Genomic DNA, 22044 nt, shown 5'->3' with positions numbered 1-22044 from the left:
ACCTATTTGATATTAATTTATATATGTTTGTCTACATTTTTAGGGGTGATTTTTTTTATATCTTCAAAAGTTATTTAAGCTGATATGGTCTAATTCAAATGAGGCCTAACACACAGTTGTTTTGTAAGTGAAACGTGACATGGTTGAGTAGTTGAGTAAGATAAATTAAGTACTTTAATATATTACTTTCACATTCGTATGAAGTATAAAGTTATAAAGTGAGCCTTTCTTAAGCTTTGACAAAATAAATTACAACTGTAATTAAAACAACTTCTATAGCAGTAAACTTTACCAAGACAAACATTTACTACTATATTCTGGTTGAAGTTGAACATAGTTTTTACAGTTGCAAGAATGGTAAAAGAACGTCAGTGACATGTTTAGATCAGCAGCTTATAAGGTGCAGGCACTAACGTCGTCTCGTAACAATTTAGTTGAGAAACAGCATTTTGACCATCAATGATAAAACTACCCATGCACCCATGTCCAAAGTACAAATTATTATTGCTTTTATTTAAAAGTGTAATGGCTACAAGTGGGATATCATGATCAGGAAAATTCAAATTTGCACAATACAATAAACCAATTTTATATAAAATTAATAAATAAATGAATCTTTTTTATTAAAAAGAAACTTAACCATGAGGTATTTAATTTTGTAAACATATGAGAAAACAACTAAACGTTTATTTTCAATAATTTTATTTTTAATTCACTGGTACAGTTTTGCTTTCTAGGCTGACTGCATTCATTTGGCCATGATAAGTTAAGTTTAAGTAAAGCTATTTAATTTCACCTGTACATTTCTTGAGAAAAGAAGTTATAATTATTACCATGCGTGGGTGAGATATGGTCTCACTGGCCATATTTAGTTTGATTAACAATCATATATTGTTAATATGACGTGACTATTAAATAGAGAATTTAGTGTCTACTACTCATTGCCACAAAAATGCACTTCACATTTTGGGGTTGTAGGTAGATTATAAAGGTAACAGTAAAAAAGTTTCATTAACTGATTAGACAAGAGTAGTCTTAACAGTTGGTGGGTATAATTGATTAGCTGTCTTTTTTCTAGTCTGTCAGTTCAAAATTAAGGATGGCTATGTACAGACAGCAGTTTGTGTAACTTTTTATGTAGAGTATTTTTTAATAAGGGTTTCCAGCCTATACCTGTTGCTTAATATATGAAGTAAGTCTCTGCTATGGAATAACTAGTTTTTTTAGTTTGTTTACAACTCTGAAAAATATTGTATCTCAGAACATCTGGTATGGGTATCAACACTTTTATCAATAACTAGAGAACATTGTTTTGACCTTCCAAGGTCATCTTCAGGTTAACAGTTGAAGAATTTTGACAGTTTTGGTGATGTTGATCATAAAATAAGTTTGTTCAGTAAGCATTGAAAAATTAATTAAAAAAAACTGAAAATATTTTGAAAGTGAGCTTATTGCCAAACATTTAAAGTAGTAGTAAAGTTAAAAGTACAAATTAAGTAAAGAGAAATTAACTAAAAATTGGTTTACCAATATATGCAGTTAATTATCTGAAAAGTTTGATATACTATGTGTTGTAATTTTCAAGGTTATACTGTATTTAAATTACCAGTTAATTATCTGACTAGTTTGATATACTATGTGTTGTAATTTTCAAGGTTATACTGTATTTAAATTACCAGTTAATTATCTGACTAGTTTGATATACTATGTGTTGTAATTTTCAAGGTTATACTGTATTTAAATTACCAGTTAATTATCTGACTAGTTTGATATACTATGTGTTGTAATTTTCAAGGTTATACTGTATTTAAATTACCAGTTAATTATCTGACTAGTTTGATATACTATGTGTTGTAATTTTCAAGGTTATACTGTATTTAAATTACCAGTTAATTATCTGACTAGTTTGATATACTATGTGTTGTAATTTTCAAGGTTATACTGTATTTAAATTACCAGTTAATTATCTGACTAGTTTGATATACTATGTGTTGTAATTTTCAAGGTTATACTGTATTTAAATTACCAGTGACATGTAAACTTCTGTAACAGTTTTGCTGATTGTAGTTGTTGCTGTATGAACTAGCATGGCTGATTATCTCAAATTATGTTTTTGATTTCTTTCCAGTTTTTGTACAGTTATATTCTTTCTTTTTCTTTAGTTTCTGACTACTGCATGGGCTGCAACAATTCCTGTTCCTGCTGGTGTTTTTATTCCTGTTTTCAAGATGGGTGAATAATATTTTTACTAATCAAATAAGGAATATATTTGCATAAGATACATAAAGTTCCACTGGTTGACTTTTCTAATAGACCCCTCGGTGTGGATTCCTGTACGTGGTGAGGGGACCTCCCAGGGGGAAGGTTCTGTTCTATCTGGTTACCTTCTCTGGGATCTAAACATCCACCCACGTGTTTGCCGTGCGTGGCGACCCGTGAAGGGGAGGAGAGGATCCTGGTGGTTGAGGGGTCCAACCCTAACACACCACTTTGGCCTCGAATTCCTGTACACGGGCGGCCTTTGGGTGGCCCCCCTTGGGTCAATCGGCTGGTCCACTTGGGCTAGAGTCAACCAAGTACCAGTGTTGGAAGTTCTCAACGGGTGTTGTGGACATTGTGCCTGATACTGGTGTTTGGGTATAGTGCTCACGAAACCCTGGCGTTGCTGCATTGTCCTTGCGTGACTTTGTAGTGCATCCCCTTGTAGGGCTCTATGGTGGGTGGGGTCAGTGGGTACCAAAATTTTTTCCTTTTCTTATGGATCCTCTAAAAAATTTAAATAAAATTGTAAAAAAACAGTCAATGGGTAAGCGACCATGTCTTGAATACTCAGAATAGTAATCTTCAACATCAGTAACACACGTACCTCATTTTCTTATATAACCATCTCTTTCGGAAAAACCTTTAGGGCAAATGTCCCCTTTTTTTATTTAAAAGGGACTAGAGGGACTTGCTGGCTCTCCAAAATCAGTAAAGAAAGCTCGATCTGGTGACATATTGGTTGAAACATCCACATCCCAACACAGTGAACTCCTCTTGAATTCAAAGGCAATTGGGGATATACCTATTGAGGTTACACCCCATGCTACCTTGAATTCTTCACGAGGAGTTATTGTTGAAAGGGATTTGAAGAACGTTCCCGAGTCAGAGATTCTCGCTGGTCTCTCCACTCATGGAGTTTCTGCAGTGAGGCGCATCTCCACTCACAAAGATGGAGTTACACTGCCAACATATACCCTCGTTTTAACATTTACTTCACCACGTGCACCTGCCACTATCAAGGCAGGTTATCTCATTTGCAGGGTTCGGCCATACATACCAAACCCTCTTCGATGTTTTCAATGTCAGAGATTCGGCCACTCAAAGACATCTTGTCGTGGTTCCCTGACATGTGCTCGTTGTGGAGGCAAGGACCACGATGCCTATGACTGTGACATGAACCCACATTGCATAAACTGCAATGGTTCTCACCCCTCTTACTTTCATTCTTGACCAAAATGGTTGGAGGAAAAAGAGGTGCAGCGTTTGAAAACGACACATAACATTAGTTATTCTGAGGCTCGGAAATTGCTGTCCACAACTCCATCTCGGACATATGCTGCTGTACTTCATTCCACAACTACAGTGGGAGTGCAGACAGATCTCTCTGTGCCTCCAAGAGAATCGTTTTCAAAACAAATGAAAAGCCCTTTGACCTCTGTGATTAAAAAGGTTGATGAATTGACTTCCACACCCATCTCTGTTCCTCCCATACCTTCCAACAAACCTCAAGATCCACATCCTTCAGTTTCAAATACAGGCATTTCTTCTGATACATCTTTTTCTCCCACCACAAGAGACAAAACAATTATTTGTTCGCGTCCTCAGTCACTGGATTCCCCTTTATACCACACTTAAAGCAGCTTCGGGTCAAATCCACAAGAGCACTGAACATCCTCCGTGTTCTCTCTTCTACCAGTTGGGGGGCAGATTGCTGTTCAATGTTAAAGGTATATCGTGCTCTTATTAGATAGAAACTTGATTATGAATCAATGGTCTATGGCTCTGCCAGACCCTCGGCCTTAAAGATGCTGGACCCCATTCATCACCAAGGACTTCGACCCTGCACTGGGGCTCTCCGTACCTCTCCAGTTCAAAGTATATACATTGAATCTCATGAACCTTCTCTACACCTTCGCCGTTTGCAACTATCTTTACAATATACTTCGAAACTTCATTCCTTACCAAAGCATCCCACCTGGAAATGTGTTTTCCTTCCTCGGTGGGCAGTACTTCTTCAAAACAGATGATCAGCCATTGCTCCGTTTGGCCTTCGCATCCGGGCGCAATTGGATGAATTGGGTCTGTCCTTGGATAACATTGCAGATTCCACAGGTTGGCCCATCCCACCATGGCTTATTACAGCCCCCAAATGTGACCTTTCTTTCAGTCACCTAAAAAAGGCAGATACTCCAGATTGGAAGTACCGTCTTTTATTCAATGAATATCTTTCAAACAATCATTCAGTTCCCATTTATACAGATGGTTCCATATCAGGTAATTCAGTGGGCTCTGCTATGGTTTGCTATGGGTCAGTAGTTGTGCGCAGAATCCCTTCTACAGCTTCTGTGTTCACTGCTGAACTGTATGCCATATCTCTTGCCCTGGATCATATTGCAGCTGAGCAGTACTCGAACTGCACTATTTATACTGATTCGCTTAGTTCTATACTTGCCTTGGAATCGCTACACATTTAGCTCACATCCTATTCTCGCTGATATTCGAAACCGACTGGCCCAGTTCTCATTAGCAGCTACTTCAATCCAGTTTTTCTGGATACCAAGCCAGGTTGGTATTCGCCGGAATGAGCTTGCAGACATGGCAGCTAAATATGTCTGCTTCAGCACCATCACTCCTATGCCTATTCCATACATGGACTATGGTGTTGTCTTCAAGGCTCGGCTCTGTGCCAGCTGGCAGTCCACTTGGAGTGAGCAACGTGACAACAAACTTTTTCAAATCAAACCCAAAATTGGGCTTTGGCCATCTAGCTTCCATAAAGTTCGGAAGGAGGAAGTTGTTCTCACTAGGCTACGCATTGGTCACAATTTTTTAACTCATCATTTTCTTTTATCTGGAACTGATGCACCAGTGTGTAGTTTGTGTAACATTCAAATCACTATCAGCCACGTTTTACTTTCTTGCCATCGTTACAATTCTCAACGACGGCAATATTTTAAACATATTTTTTCCCAGGGTCAGTCTGTAACATTGGACAGTTATTGGTGATGGTGACTCTGTCCACTTTGATAATGTTTTTAATTTTTTAATGGCCATTAATCTTTTTAATCTCATTTAAGTGTTGCATATTTATTCATTACACCTTTTTAATTGTGGTTCCTTTTTTACAGTTTTAATATCTCTCCTTCAATTTGACATTGGACAATGGCCAGAACATTAAATAACTCGACACCAGGACTGGAAAGAGTAACTTCAGGTGACTAACGCTACTGTTTGAACTATCCGTTTGAACTACTCGTTAGTCGTCCTGGCGAGTTGTTATTATACTTTTGCTGCATATCATTTCACACTTTTACTACTTAACTTTTTAGTTCTGGCCATATTGACTCATAACCTGGAACCAGAACTAGAAAGACCAACTTCAGGTGACTGACGGTGGTTTTTATACTTACCTGTTAGTCTTCCTGACGGGTTATGATCATTACCATTCTGCTACAGGTAGTTCTTTACAACTTTGTTGACTGGATGTCAACATTGGTTTTTACGCCATTTTCTGTTTTAATTGCCGTTTTGCTTTTATCTTCAATTACTTTTACAAATTTTACTCCATTTACTTGACTTTTATTTTTTTACTGGACATTTGGCTACTCATTATTACGATTTTGCGGAGTGTCTTTTAAAACTTTTATTCTTTTACATTTTGATACTGGTTGCTATGACACATAACCCGGAACCAGGACTGGAAAGGCCAACTTTAGGTGATTGACGGTGGTTCTTGAACTTAACTGTTAGTCTTCCTGGTGGGTTATGATCATTACCTTTTTGCTAGAGTAAATACCTTACAACTTCTTATACTCTGCCTTCTATCTTAACATTGTAGACTAGTTGTCAACATTGGTTTTATACTTTTTTGTTTTACCTTCATTTCCATTTATGTCTATTACTACATTTATTTTTTATTTTTTTATATTTTTTTTTTACATTTTTACCGAATGTCTGGCGCAGATAGCCTTGCTGCTTTGTGCCATAAAACACTAAATCAATCAATCAATCAATTTTCTAATAGAATCTGATATTTTTTTCAAACTCTGGGTCTCTTTTGTTATCCATTGTGAAGTAACACATTTCATAGAACAATATATATGGAAATACTGGTAATATATACCACTTTATTTAACCAAATGTAGTAATACATAACTTTTGTTAGAATATTGTGTACTTTGGACAAGTCTTTAATGTCTTGAGTTTTTAATTTTTTATAAATGCATGAATTATTTTATTATTTAGTTAGTTAATCAAAAATAACTTGTGCAATAATGTTCTTGTTTAAAAGGTGTTTGGTAAAATTGCATCACCAGAACCATGACATAAAACTGCATTTGAATTATGAGCTTTGCAGACCTGTCTAAAATAAGCAGATTTTAAGTTTTTATGGAGAATGTTGTATGCACGAGAACATTATATAAATGTATGTGTTCTGTGAGAAGAACGTACGAAGAAAACCTACAATATTGAACTTGCAAACTCGGTGTTAAATTGTTTTCACCTTGTAATTGTTAATGTGTGAGAACTACTCCTGTTAGCAGTAATGTTATGTGTTTGAAAGAATTGTTAATTATAATAGTTCTACCCTACTGTTGTTCTATTACATTTCAAAAAAAAATTATGCATTTTTGAAAACTGTAGATTTCATCCTCAACTTGATCTATTAAGTATAAAACTTCTGTTTTGTGTGTGAATGTTTTAACGTGTAACTTTTATTAATTCTTTTAATGTGTAGGTGCTGCTTTTGGCCGTCTTGTTGGAGAGTGTATGGCAGCTTGGTTTCCTGATGGAGTACGGCTGGGTGAAACAGTGACCAAAATTATTCCTGGAGGTTATGCAGTTGTTGGTGAGCTTTTCAGTTCATTGGTATTTTTTCCTAGTTTTCAATTTTTTGTTATTGCTGTGTCTTCTGAAACAGTATCAGATAGTTTAATTTTAAGGATTAGGGTTGTATAGGTGGATACGTCATGTTTCTCTATTAATAGATTTCATAATAATATACAAATAGAAAAATACAGTATGTAAAATATTTGGAGAAAAGCTAATTAATCCATTAATTAATTCACTTCTGATCCAATGTGAGCATGTGTTATACGGGATAAAATGAATCTTATAAAGAATCAAATGTTACATTTTTATTTGATAGCAGAATTCTTCTAGAACGTTTATCATTTTGTCGGTTTTTAATTTTGAAGAACTTGTTAATATTTTTAGAAATTTATAGCAGGAAAACTGTATCAGTAAAACTCCGTTTCGTATGTTTTTACATCTCAAGACCTATTAAGTCTATATAAAGGCTCAGTTATTTTATCGTAGTTTTTGCATTTCATTTATGTCACCTATAGAACCTCCTAAACAAATTGCTATAGTTTTTTATGTGAGTGTGATATTTCTTTATTAGTTATTTTCACTACTGTAGCAAAATAATTTGCAATAAAATATGAAAAATAATATATAGAAAAAGTTACAGAATGATCATTACACACTGTTAGTTAATTATTCTGTTACAGAATGATTGTATATTGTTACATACTGTTAGTTAATTATTCTGTTGCATAATGATTGTATATCGTTACACACTGTTAGTTAATTATTCTGTAACAGAATCATTGTATATTGTTACGCACTGTTAGTTAATTATTCTGTAACAGAATCATTGTATATTGTTACACTGTTAGTTAATTATTCTGTTACAGAAAGATTGTATATTGTAACACACTGTTAATTATTCTGTTACAGAATGATTGTATATTGTTACGCACTGTTAGTTAATTATTCTGTTACAGAATGATTGTATATTGTTATGCACTGTTAGTTAATTATTCTGTTACAGAATGATTGTACGAGGTCTGTTAAAAAAATACGCAGACTGTTTGAATTGCGCGGCTCCAGTTGGTTCCAGGGAAGTCTGCTTGGTGTTGCTAGGTTTGCACAGATCAGCTGATTACGACGCCATTTCCCAATTGCAGATATCTTCATTTGTGTATTAGCTACGCGGTTTTAAGTGAAGTGGGATTTTTTTCGTTTGGCAGATTTCAGAATGAATGACATGAAGGAGCAACGACTTGCTGTGAAATTTTGTGTTAAACTTGGAAAATCTGCATCTGAAACTTTTGCTATGCTTAATACGGCTTACGGTGATGTTGCTATGAAGCGTACAGCATGTTTCAAGTGGCATGAAGGTTTTAAGGATGGTCGACAGTCCATTGAAGATGATGAGCGTCCTGGACGTTCTTCCAAGTCAACTGACGACCCATACGTCGACAAAATCAACACCCTGGTGCAGGCAAATCGACGTCTGACTGTCAGGGAGCTTGCTGAAGAGTGTGGGATATCAGTTGGATCTTGTTACGAGATTTTGACCGAAAAATTAAAGAGGCACCGCGTTGCTGCGAAATTTGTGCCCATTCAGCCCTCAGAACTCGTGAGTTTTTGGCCAAACACTCGATCACTGTTCTTCTCCACCCCCCTACTCACCTGACCTTGCTCCTTGCGATATTTTCTTGTTCCCCAAACTCAAAAGACCCTTGAAAGGAAGAAGATTTGAAACGATTCCCGAGATTAAGGCAAATACGACGAAGGAGCTGGAGGACATTACAAAAGAAGCGTACCAGGACTGTTTCAACAAGTGGAAACATCGTTGGGATAAGTGTGTGCGTTGGGGAGGAGAGTACTTTGAAGGGGTCCCAGACCTGTAACTTCTAAATAAAGTACATTTTGTTTTATGACGTCAGTCCACGTATTTTTTGAACAGACCTCGTACATTGTTGCACATTGTTAGTTAATTATTCTGTTACAGAATGATTGTGTATTGTTACTCACTGTTAAGTAATCTGTAACAGAATGATTGTATATTGTTACACACTGTTAGTTAATTATTCTGTTACAGAATCATTGTATATTGTTATGCACTGTTAGTTAATTATTCTGTTACAGAATGATTGTATATTGTTACACTGTTAGTTAATTATTCTATTACAGAATGATTGTATATCGTTATACACTGTAAGTTAATTATTCTGTTACAGAATGATTGTATATCGTTACGCACTGTCAGTTAATTATTCTGTTACAGTATGATTGTATATTGTTACGCACTGTCAGTTAATTATTCTGTTACAGTATGATTGTATATTGTTACGCACTGTTAGTTAATTATTCTGTTAGAGAATGATTGTATATTGTTACATACTGTTAGTTAATTATTCTATTACAGAATGATTGTATATCGTTATACACTGTAAGTTAATTATTCTGTTACAGAATGATTGTATATCGTTACGCACTGTCAGTTAATTATTCTGTTACAGTATGATTGTATATTGTTACGCACTGTTAGTTAATTATTCTGTTAGAGAATGATTGTATATTGTTACATACTGTTAGTTAATTATTCTGTTGCAGAATGATTGTATATTGTTACACACTGTTAGTTAATTATTCTGTTGCAGAATGATTGTATATTGTTACATACTGTTAGTTAATTATTCTGTTGCAGAATGATTGTATATTGTTACACACTGTTAGTTAATTATTCTGTTGCAGAATGATTGTATATTGTTACATACTGTTAGTTAATTATTCTGTTGCAGAATGATTGTATATTGTTACATACTGTTAGTTAATTATTCTGTTGCAGAATGATTGTATATTGTTACACACTGTTAGTTAATTATTCTGTTGCAGAATGATTGTATATTGTTACATACTGTTAGTTAATTATTCTGTTACAGAATGATTGTATATTGTTACACACTGATAGTTAATTATTCTGTTACAGAATGATTATATTGTTATATAGTGTTAGAGAATGATTATGTTGTTATATAGTGTTAGAGAATGATTGTATATTACATACTGTTAGAGAATGATTGTATATTGTTACATACTGTTACAGAATGATTGTATATTACATACTGTTAGAGAATGATTGTATATTGTTACATACTGTTACAGAATGATTGTATATTGTTACATACTGTTACAGAATGATTGTAAATTGCTACATACTGTTACAGAATGATTGTAAATTGCTACATACTGTTACAGAATGATTGTAAATTGCTACATACTGTTACAGAATGATTGTAAATTGCTACATACTGTTACAGAATGATTGTATATTGCTACACACTGGTACAGAATTATTGTATATTATTACACACTGTTATAGAATGATTGTATATTGTTACATACTGTTAGTTAATTATCCTAAACAGCTTCACATCTATATTTGTTTGATTTTAATGTTTTATTTTTCTTTGAACCTTACCTAACTAGCACAAGAAAACAGTAAACAACTCAATGAGAGCTTTGGGGATGTTAGGGTAAACAAATTATAAATCTATGGAATGTGGCAACAGCTTGCATATATTCCCCTTTGTTTTTTATCATTCAAACCTCCTTATCTAACAGAAGTTTCTAATTTTCACATTTAAGTTAGTTTTGTTAAAAATATATAACAATGAATAAAATATATGTGTTAATAAAAGAAATGTAATACTATGTTCTTGTGTTTACGTGCATGATATGGTTAGCTTATTGCTTTATATTTATTTGTTGGTTCCCAGAAATAATTCATCTAGTTTTCAAATATGCATTTTAGAACACAAAAAAAAATATTGGATACTAGAATAGAATGTCCCAAAATGACTCAATCTATCTGGCTTCCTAACTAATCTATAAATAGGTAAAATAAAACCAAAAACTGCAAACTATGTAGCACAACATTTTTAATCTAAACACGTCAAATTTTCATGGCAAACTATTGGCATTTATCTCTAAAGTAAAATAATCACCTGATATATGTAGTATGAATTTATTGTTTCTATAAACTATAAACATGTGTATTAGTAATGTCTAAGGTGATAGTAAGCATTTTTTTAAAAGACAGAGGCTTTGGGAGGAATGTGTCAATGTGGAGCGAAGAAATATATCACTAAAGCAAGAAGACAAGAGGATAAAACCGAAGATGACCTGAGAAGGTCAAAATGTACTTTACTTTAATTACAAATTTAATACCCATACCAGCTGTCTTGAGAATACATTTTTACTTCAAGTGGGTTCCTTATCATCACTATGAAACTTTTTATTTTGGCTTATTGGTAACCTGTACCATATGTTTCTTAGTGTTTGAACACCCTGAAGCCCTTCAAAGGAAATGTTGTAAATATGTAAATGTGAAGCCACATTTCTGCACATCATGTGACTAAGAGAAGCTCAGATTGAAAATATTTGTCTCCTTTTCAACTTTGTAACTTAATGGGTTAGATAATATAAAAAAAATATTATAAACTATACGTTGATTGCAGGCTTATTGACATACATAGAAAATAAATTAATTAAATTTTGAGTGCAACTATAACAAGGTTGTGACACATGCTTAAACTTGCTCATGTCCATAGGGTTAATAGTTCTATATCAGTGAAACCCCATTGTATCGGTTTTACCTCAGAGAATGTATTAACTTATTGACTAATTTCCATAGGTGCTGCTGCTCTCTCTGGAAGCGTCACTCACACAGTATCGACGTCTGTTATTGTCTTTGAGCTGACCGGACAAATGTCTCATATTCTTCCTGTAATTGTGAGTGTCTTTAAAGGATCTTCTTCTGATGTTCTAAGTCTAATAATAGGTAACTATTGTGTGAGTTATTCAATGGAACGTTATGTACAATAACCTTCAGAGATTTTTGTTTTTAGTTGTGTTGTCTTCAACAAAATGTGTAAAGTAAACCACCTTTATGATGTTAAAAAATATGTAAGTCTTGATAGAAATGAATAAAAACCACCTTTCTTATTTTACTATTGGTTGAGAGTGTTGTATACAAATTGTATTTCTGATGTATTATTTAACAAATACAATCTGTAGGACTTTACACAAAGATGTGTAATTTAGTGGGATAATTGGTTAATATTTTGTTCTTGATTTATGTGCAGATTTCATAAAACAAACCTTGTAAGATGTCATTGTAAAAAGAGATTAATCCTCAATATGATAGGTAAATGTTCCAAATCCACTCTTCATAATTCATAAAATGATGTTAATAGGTTTTTATCAGATCTATGTGTACAGTGTGCAAATAAACAGGTAATTCACTTTCTTTTCTAACAGGTAGCTGTTCTAATATCAAATGCCATTGCCCAGTCACTACAACCTTCCATTTATGATAGCATTATTAAAATCAAGAAACTTCCATACTTACCACCCATTCTTACTGTTTCATCAGTGTAAGTTTGATTCTTTACCAATTTGTATATAAATTTTTCTGACATATTAATAAATGTAATTCTTTAATACACGGTGTGCATATATGTGTTTAATATGTTACTTTCTCTCGTATTTAGTGTTTTAACATATATGTGACAAGGCATTCCTGAGGGGTTCTCTGTGAGCCAGTTGTAAAAAAATTTCAATATTGGTTATGTATATCAAGTGTTTGAAAAAGACAAAGGTTTTGCCCAAAGATGATCTCAGAGTTTGTGAGGCCCAATGACAGAGTATCTCACTGGGCTCTCTTCTGTAAGTGAAACTACAATTGTTAGAAAACATACAATGTCAGTGCATGAGGTAGATTGATGGCATGACATTTCAATATCAGTGACTTGCTCGATGGTTGGCATAAAAGGTGACAACACTTGGATTTTTCTGTTAGACTGTTGAGTTTATACCTACTTGAGCATATGTAATCAAATTACATTATTTTAAATTAGCCATGGCAATATTTTATTGGATTTCAAACTTCAAACATGGAGCCCAAAGCAACTGCCTAACTTGCTCTGTCCTAAGATTGGCTCTGATCTTGTTATAATCTGATAATATATAAATTATGAATAATTTATTTTCCATTTAAAGAAGAGATGAAGCAACCATTTATTCATGTTTAGTGACCCATTCTACTCCTGACTAAGATACTTATTAAAAATATGAACAATTAGAAGCATAATACAGGTTAAACATAAAGTCAAAGAACCTTGGTGGTAGATTTTTTGTATGTAACTGGTTCATTGGTAAGATACATATTTCATCGATTCTTGCTAGTGCTGGTTTTTTTTTGCCATAAATAACTTATCACAAGTATAATAAATAATTTAAACCATTGGCACTTTGAAAAACGCCATAATTTAGAATGGAGGAAAGTGTACAAGATTGTACTTTTCACAAATATTTAATATTAACATGATTTTACCCATAATGATGGAGAGTCTAGAAAGTGTACTATGTTTATAAGCTGACTGAAAAGTATGAAGTAGATTCATAATGGCTGTTTTTAAGGATTAATGAAATTATCTAATGGCAACCAGTGTTTCAAACAGCATTTACAGTTTCTGTAAATATAAATTGAATATATCTATCTTAATATGCTGCACAGGATCTAATTAAAAGTATTGCTTTCCAGTTTCCTAAAGTAGATAAGAATATGTAATTTTACACATTATTCTACGGACTCATAGTTGAAAAGTAAAACGATTTAATTTTTTTATTGTTTTATATTTTTTTTTAATTAGCATCACTATTTTCTCATAGTTTTTTCTTTTATGTTATATGGACATTTTCTGTTGAATAAAGTTGTTTTTTTTGTGCTTTAATTTTTTTTATTTCCAAAGTTTTCATCTTAACAATAAGCACATGGATCTAAGTAATTATTAGATATTCCTTATAAGAAAAGTTGTAATTTTAAAATCACAGACTTTAATTCTGATGCTGCTAAACTATTTTCAAAAAATTTTCAAACAGCAAAAATTGTATATATCTGTTCTCTCTAGTTTTCTATATATGTAACATAGGTCTAGTTTTAATACTTAGGAAAAGCTTTTCTACAATTTATGCTCTTTTGATTTGATAACATGTAAATATATTCTGCATCTTAGTGATTTATGAAGTACCTTGTTGATTTTCAGGGCCCACAATGTTTATGTCGATGAGATTATGGTTCGAGACGTTGTGCACGTATGGCAAGGAATGACGTACAGAGAAATTGTGAATATTCTGAAAATGAATAAACAGTTTCACTCCTATCCTTTTGTTGATTCTCCTGGTCAGTTTTTTTAGTTAATTTTAAGAGTTCTCTTAGAGGATTAATAATGCATTAATAGTTTGAACTTTGCTTTACAATAGATTTTGGATGTATGCTCATAGAGGATTTTTGAGAATTCTAAGACTTTTGTCAGTTATGTGTATAGTAGAGAGGAAAAGGGTTATAAAACTTATAGAAAAAAATCCATTATCTGTTTATAAGAGTACCTTTGGGTGATAGTCCATAGGAAATAGGGTTGGTGGGTGGGTCTGATGAAGAAAGATTTGTTAGAAATATTTATTAGTATTGTTTAAATCTAATATTACACAAAATAATGAGATTTTAGATGACTGGTGTAAATGCTGCTTTAGTTGAGTTTTTTTTTTTTGTATGTTGCTTGTCTTGGTGAGCTTTAATACTGAGCAAGAGCCTGCTTTAGCAATAGTGCCTATACAAACTCTCTGCAAACTCTCTCTGTTAACCTGAAGATGACCTAAGAAGGTCAAAACATTGGTCTCTACTTTATTTCAATAAAAGATTTAATACCCATACCCAGCCATCTTGAGAGACATTTTTACTTCAAGTGGGTTTCTTGTGATCATGAATAAATAGAACTTACTTTTGGCTTGATGGCACTAGATTTTCAAATTGAGGCATTTTTATTAATGAGCAAAATGTTACTTCCTATTAATGACCTATTTGATTTTTATTTAGAAATTAATCCCCAAATTATAAAGTTAATTTAATTAAGTATTTTTAAGACTTCCTGGTTGTTCATTTTTTAAATAGTTTCTACTATAATTGTGTACATTAGTGCACATTAGCTAAAACAGTTTTCTTCTGAAAACATGGTATTAAAGTTATGATTAATTCAATTAATTAATATATCTTGTAGTGTTTTACTAGTAAAAGTGATACATCTTTAAACTGCAATTATTTATTATTGCAAAATAAGGATATTTTGCTACTTATTCCAACCACACTTGTTTGTGTCTTTATAATGATTACATTAGCTGGAGATTACTACTGTTGTCTAGCTGTCTCCCTCTAGTGTGTTAGTTCAGAAATAAAAATGAATAGGTATAGGCAGCCATACTGTAGTATGGCTCATCATGTATATGAATACAAGCAAGATAATTAAATATAGTTTTGCAATATTCTCACATGTACGTGTCAGACAAATTTACATCAGTGGTAAAAAAGAAATTGTTTACTATGTTTGTAATTGCTTTTTTATGTAACATTAATGTTTTTTCTTGTTTTTTTTTAAGTTTGTTAAAATGATCCATCTTATAATAACATATCAGTGATGGTGCATTTATAATTCACTAAGTATATGTAATGAGGATTTGGTGGTACCTGATTATAGTTGGTATATATATGGCTGTATTCACTTAAGCATTATAATAAAAAATAGTGTTGGATTAATACTTGTTTATATAAAAATGGAACTGTTAGTAATGAGTGAATTGTTTAACCGAATAACCAATTGTGCATAAAAAAAAATGTTATTACCAAAGAACTGAGTAGCAAGTGAAATTGTTTTTTTAGAATAAAAGTCAATAATGTTTTTTATTAAGTATCTGAAAGAGCTATTATCACAAAAATCTAAATTGTATAATAATATTACATTTCACCTAAAGAGTCCATGATTCTACTTGGATCAATTCAGCGGGTTGAGCTCAAGAAACTTTTGGAGAACCAGTTAGGTAGAGAACGTCGACTGAAAGAGATGGCAAGACGTCAGTCGATAGATGATGCACGTAACAAACTACAGTTTTCTGACCAGCCTCGTAAAATGTCGAGGTTTGAGATAATACCTGTTTCAGGAAGTGATAAAGTAAGTATTGTAGCTTCGTTTTACAGTTTACAGATGTTAATTATTTTAAAAACTTTTAGCAAAGCTCTTTTTTTGTCAGTAAAAGACATTTTTCAAATACACTGAAGGAAGAGATAGTGTGGTGCTAAAATATTTTATTGCAGTTTGACATTAAATATCAAGTTTAAATTTAAAAATCTTTATAAATCAATAATTTTGCATGGTGTAGAAAAGTAGATTATAATTTTTATTTTATTAGACTTTTAAAAATGTAGCAGTTATTTTCTTAGTAGAAATATTACCTCTGTTGCTTGTACAAAATGAATGTTAGGTGAAAGTAATAAGTTAGTGGAAACTAACACCATTAACAGGGAAGTTCTAATGAGTTATGGATGTCCTCTGATGGGTCAATGGTACGTTATGGACTTAAAGTGCTAAAATCCAGGGTTTGATTCACTGTGGAGGACAGGGTACATAAACTCATTGTGTAGCTTTGTACTAGTGCAGACAAACAAAACATTTATGAAACTTCCTTGAAATAACACCCTCCATTGTTCAAGTTTTAAATTATGTAAGTTGTTGGAGGTAAAAAAATATTTTAATGGTTATTTAATATCTCCAGTAATATGTATTCGAAACTTAGTATTAAGAATAGTATGAATAAAATCTGAAAATGCGATATTTGAAACACTTTTTCAATCTGCTAGCAGTTTTTCAAAAGTTGTGCAAAGTTTGATAAAAACTGTGTATGTATTCATAGAAGGTTGATTCATTAATAAATGTCATACTGCTAGCACTGAGCTCTAATTTGATAAAAAAAAATCTGTAATTGTAGGAGTTCAGTGAAACGTAGTCATCTTTCATATACCGTATTTTCCGCCTAATAAGCCGAATTTCTGGCCCTAAATTTTGGACCTGATTTTTGGGGGTCGGCTTATTGGCCGATCACTCCTTTCGGAAATTTCTTCTTCTTAGGAAATGTTTTTATTTTGAAAATTACCATAGGCGGTAATTTTGTCCCATCAGCAAAGCACGTTAAGACTACAGTGAAACGTTGTTTCTGGAATTTCATTGGTTACCTAATTACAGTGAGTGGAGCCAATAACGAATGACATATTGATTCCATCTCTGTCTCAATACGACACGTTCTGCTTTACTACAGAACGCCAATGATCACACACAACATGCATGCTGACGCTGAAACGAGACTAAGAAATCATTTTGAAGAAACTTGTCACTTCTTAAAAATGGCTTCGGCTTATTGGGCAGTAATAAGCAAAAACCCTCATTTTTAGAGCTGAAAATTGGCCTCGGCTTATTCAGCGATTCGGCTTATTAACCGGAAAATACGGTATTTATATTTCTTATCGAACTAGTCCTTGGTATAAATTCAATACACATAAACAAATACATTTGGTAAACTTGTATGGTACAAAACTTTTCATCATTTTTTACTAACCATACCTAGTATATAAATGTAGAGGGATCAAATTCATTTCTTGATTCCAGGTAATTACTACTTTGTTGTGAAATAAGTTTCAGTTGAGGTGTGAACAGAAATGTCAAAATTTCAATTAATATTCTCTCTTGGTCTTCCCTTAACTCCATACCAGATGATATCAGGAAATAGAATCCTTTGGTCCTTGGTATTCCCTTAACTCCATACCAGATGATATCAGGAAATAGAATCATTTGGTCCTTGGTATTCCCTTAACTCCATACCAGATGATACTGGGAAATAGAATCATTTGATCCTTGGTATTCCCTTAACTCTGTACCAGATGATACTGGGAAATAGAATCATTTGATCCTTGGTATTCCCTTAACTCTGTACCAGATGATACTGGGAAATAGAATCATTTGGTCCTTGGTATTCCCTTAACTCCATACCAGATGATACTGGGAAATAGAATCATTTGGTATTCCCTTAACTTCATCCTTACTGGGAAATAGAATCATTCCCTTAACTCCGTACCAGATGATACTGGGAAATAGAATCATTTGGTCCTTGGTATTCCCTTAACTCCATACCAGATGATACTGGGAAATAGAATCATTTGATCCTTGGTATTCCCTTAACTTCATACCAGATGATACTGGGAAATAGAATCATTTGGTCCTTGGTATTCCCTTAACTCCATACCAGATGATACTGGGAAATAGAATCATTTGATCCTTGGTATTCCCTTAACTTCATACGAGATGATATTGGGAAATAGAATCATTTGGTCCTTGGTATTCCCTTAACTCCATACCAGATGATACTGGGAAATAGAATCATTTGGTCCTTGGTATTCCCTTAACTTCATACCAGATGATACTGGGAAATAGAATCATTTGGTCCTTGGTATTCCCTTAACTCCATACCAGATGATACTGGGAAATAGAATCATTTGGTCCTTGGTATTCCCTTAACTCCATACCAGATGATACTGGGAAATAGAATCATTTGGTCCTTGGTATTCCCTTAACTGGGAAATAGAATCATTTGGTCCTTGGTATTCCCTTAACTCCATACCAGATGATACTGGGAAATAGAATCATTTGATCCTTGGTATTCCCTTAACTTCATACCAGATGATATTGGGAAATAGAATCATTTGATCCTTGGTATTCCCTTAACTCCATACCAGATGATATTGGGAAATAGAATCATTTGATCCTTGGTATTCCTTTAACTCCATACCAGATGATACTGGGAAATAGAATCATTTGATCCTTGGTATTCCCTTAACTCCATACCAGATGATACTGGGAAATAGAATCATTTGGTCCTTGGTATTCCCTTAACTCCATACCAGATGATACTGGGAAATAGAATCATTTGATCCTTGGTATTCCCTTAACTCCATACCAGATGATACTGGGAAATAGAATCATTTGATCCTTGGTATTCCCTTAACTCCATACCAGATGATATTGGGAAATAGAATCATTTGATCCTTGGTATTCCTTTAACTCCATACCAGATGATATTGGGAAATAGAATCATTTGATCCTTGGTATTCCCTTAACTCCATACCAGATGATATTGGGAAATAGAATCATTTGATCCTTGGTATTCCCTTAACTTCATACCAGATGATATTGGGAAATAGAATCATTTGATCCTTGGTATTCCCTTAACTTCATACCAGATGATATTGGGAAATAGAATCATTTGATAATTAGAAAGTAAAATCCTGAAATTAATTTTCCAGTTGAGAAAATGTTATCAGTTGGTGTAGGAGTTCAGTTTATATGAAAGGAAAGTCATGTTTATATAGAAATAACATGAAATAAACCTACTGCATTGTATCTTTTTAGAATAAAAACCATCCCTAGTGATCAGCATACTGGACAACTCTGAGGGTTTATGGTTCATTTTCTGTTGCCACAAGATTCCACTCAATAATTTGGAACCATAAATGATTTATAAGAGTTACTGTCCAATCTCATTTCCTAATTGTAAAAAGTTTCTTGCGAGTGCTGTTCACTAGCTGTCTTACCTCTAGTCTATCAGTTCAAAATTAGGGATAGATAACCCCTGTGTAACTCTATACAAGTATCCAGACCAAATATTAAAAACATATTAGTCTTTATGGAAATCAAACTGTTTTATCTTTTTTAATTAATAAAAACAAATATAATGTTTGTAAAGTATGTTAATATATTAAAGTATGGATGAGTAAGATGATGTATTTTTATATTAATCCAAAAAAGTCATTAAACTTTTGGTTACAGTTTGAAAGTTCCAGCCATGCTACTGACAACAACACAAAATTATGAATTGTATTCCTCTTATGATTGAAAAACAAATCAGTTGATGTGAATTTTAAGGAAACATTACATTTTTTTTTCATAGTTTTCCTTTAAACCATCTAATGTTATATCTGTGTTTGAAATAACAGTTGCATTTCTTAACATTAAATTAGAAAATTAAGCCATATAGTGTCCAGAAATGCCATTTTAACAAGCTGTCATTATTTGATATTCTAAACTTGAAAATCCCGACTGAAAGACGTGAGACTGATGTTTAATAAGTTATCAATCAGTTATGTCTTTTCCATAAAATGTTTGTGTTTGTAGCCAATCATTCGGTCTAATAATTTTGACCATTGTGTTTGGTGGGTCTGAATGTTTATAATCATGGTTTGATTATAGCCTGGCAAAAATTATCACTGCCTCTTTTTGATTATTTACTAATTTTAATCACCCATGAGTTTTTTGGCAGTTAGCTACTGTTAATTGTGTTACCTGATGTTCAATAGTTTAGCTGGCAAGAAAGTAATCTGAGGTTTAAATTATGTTTGGATGTTACAAGGTAAACATATCCTATCTTCAATGATTTGTAATACATCAAGCATGGAATAGTATTAACCCATATATAATTGTGATTTATTATTTTCAGTAGATACATTGAGCTAATAGAAAATTAAAGAAAGAAAACAGGGTACAAGTAACACACATTTAAAAAATCACAATAGTGAAAGTTGATGTGATTTTTGTTCATTAACAAGTTTGTGCTGATCACTAGACATTAACATGTTACATTTAAGATGAACTTGTGCCAGAATTCTGAAGTTATTTATAGAGATTTCATGTCATATGAACTTCTTCAACATAAGTTACACATTGTTTACAAACTACTTTCAAAACTCACAACAAATTCTATCACAAAGACACACTCTATATTCCACTGTGTCCGTGGATAGATAATTTATCAGTATACCTTTGTTGACCCTTGAAGGTCACTTTTGTGGGTGAGACAAAATACCAATTAAAAATGTGTACCTACGAACATATAGGAATTTCACATAGAGCTACTAAATGGTGATAAATACATGATTCTTTCCTATACAAGGCCTGGCATGGACAGGTGGTTGGGGCACTTGACTTGTGATCTGAGGGTTGCAGGTTTGAATCCCTGTCACACCAAACATACTCATCCCTTCAACTGTGAGGGCATTATGATATGATAATCAATACAAATAATCAGCAGTAAAAGAGTAATCCAAGAGTTGGCAGTGAAATGTGATGACTAGCCTTACACTGCTGATTTGAGTATGGCAAGTACAGATAACTTTTGTGTAGCTTCGTATGAAATTGAAAGAAACAGACTCTCGTATACAATAAAACAAGCATTTTTTAATTTTTTTTAGTTTCACAATTTGTTTAAAAAATAAATTGGAGTATGAGGGGGGGGAATCTTACCAATAATTTTATAGTTACATCAGTCAAACAATATTTTGTAAATACACAGCTACACATGAATGTATCATAATGAAAACACAAAACTGTATATGGTTTTCATTTGTATATTCATCAGTTTCCTACAATGTTCTGTTACTTTCTAGTGCCTATACAGGGATGATGGTTTATTGGGTTGTTACCAGAAGTAAAGCATGTGTTATAGATAGGCCTAACTCGTGGCACGTTCATGTAAGAGAAGCATCAGCACACCAGTGACACCTATGTGATAAAGTGATAAGATGAATTTTAATCAGTAAAACCTAAGGCTAAAGGAAATCCAGAAAAATTTTGTCTTTAACTGCTTGGATTCTAAGACTTGATTTACAGGGTTAAGGTGAACAGAAGTATGTTGAACGTCACAGATGTTCTTTCATCACAGGTTTATGTACATGCATATGGCAGTTTGATACACTACATTTAAAATGGTCTCTGTGTTCCTTCTTGTTTTTTGTATTGAGTATAGCAAGTGGGTGTAAAAAAAATTGTGATAGATTGGGACATAATGTCACTAATAGTTTATAACCCAAGCATTTTGTACTGAACCTTTTCAATACTTATCCTCTGGTTTGCTGTGTGATTTCAGACTGATCTATGTTTAATACTGTAGCTTGTGTGTAATTCTCCCCAAACCACCTTGTATCTCCAACCATAGAGAAAATCTTGTTCATAAACAAGTGCAAACGAACTTGGCAGGGGTTCAGTTTAGAGAGAG

At 33.1% G+C, this 22044-nt stretch overlaps 1 protein-coding gene across 1 annotated transcript in view; it reads left to right on the top strand.

Moving 5' to 3' along the window:
* LOC143231165 (chloride channel protein 2-like) overlaps nucleotides 1-22044 on the top strand; it is a 61180-nt gene that overhangs the window by 23405 nt on the left and 15731 nt on the right. The window contains exons 13-18 of the mRNA XM_076465828.1: nucleotides 2163-2232; nucleotides 7001-7111; nucleotides 11753-11850; nucleotides 12379-12494; nucleotides 14166-14302; nucleotides 15925-16121. Coding sequence (XP_076321943.1) covers nucleotides 2163-2232; nucleotides 7001-7111; nucleotides 11753-11850; nucleotides 12379-12494; nucleotides 14166-14302; nucleotides 15925-16121 — 729 coding nt within the window. The remainder of the gene's footprint in view (nucleotides 1-2162; nucleotides 2233-7000; nucleotides 7112-11752; nucleotides 11851-12378; nucleotides 12495-14165; nucleotides 14303-15924; nucleotides 16122-22044) is intronic.

Source organism: Tachypleus tridentatus, chromosome 10 (assembly GCF_004210375.1).
Source record: "Tachypleus tridentatus isolate NWPU-2018 chromosome 10, ASM421037v1, whole genome shotgun sequence".
NCBI lineage: Eukaryota > Metazoa > Arthropoda > Merostomata > Xiphosura > Limulidae > Tachypleus > Tachypleus tridentatus.
Note: the sequence above shows the minus strand (reverse complement) of the source record. Positions and strands in the feature narration are given on the sequence as shown.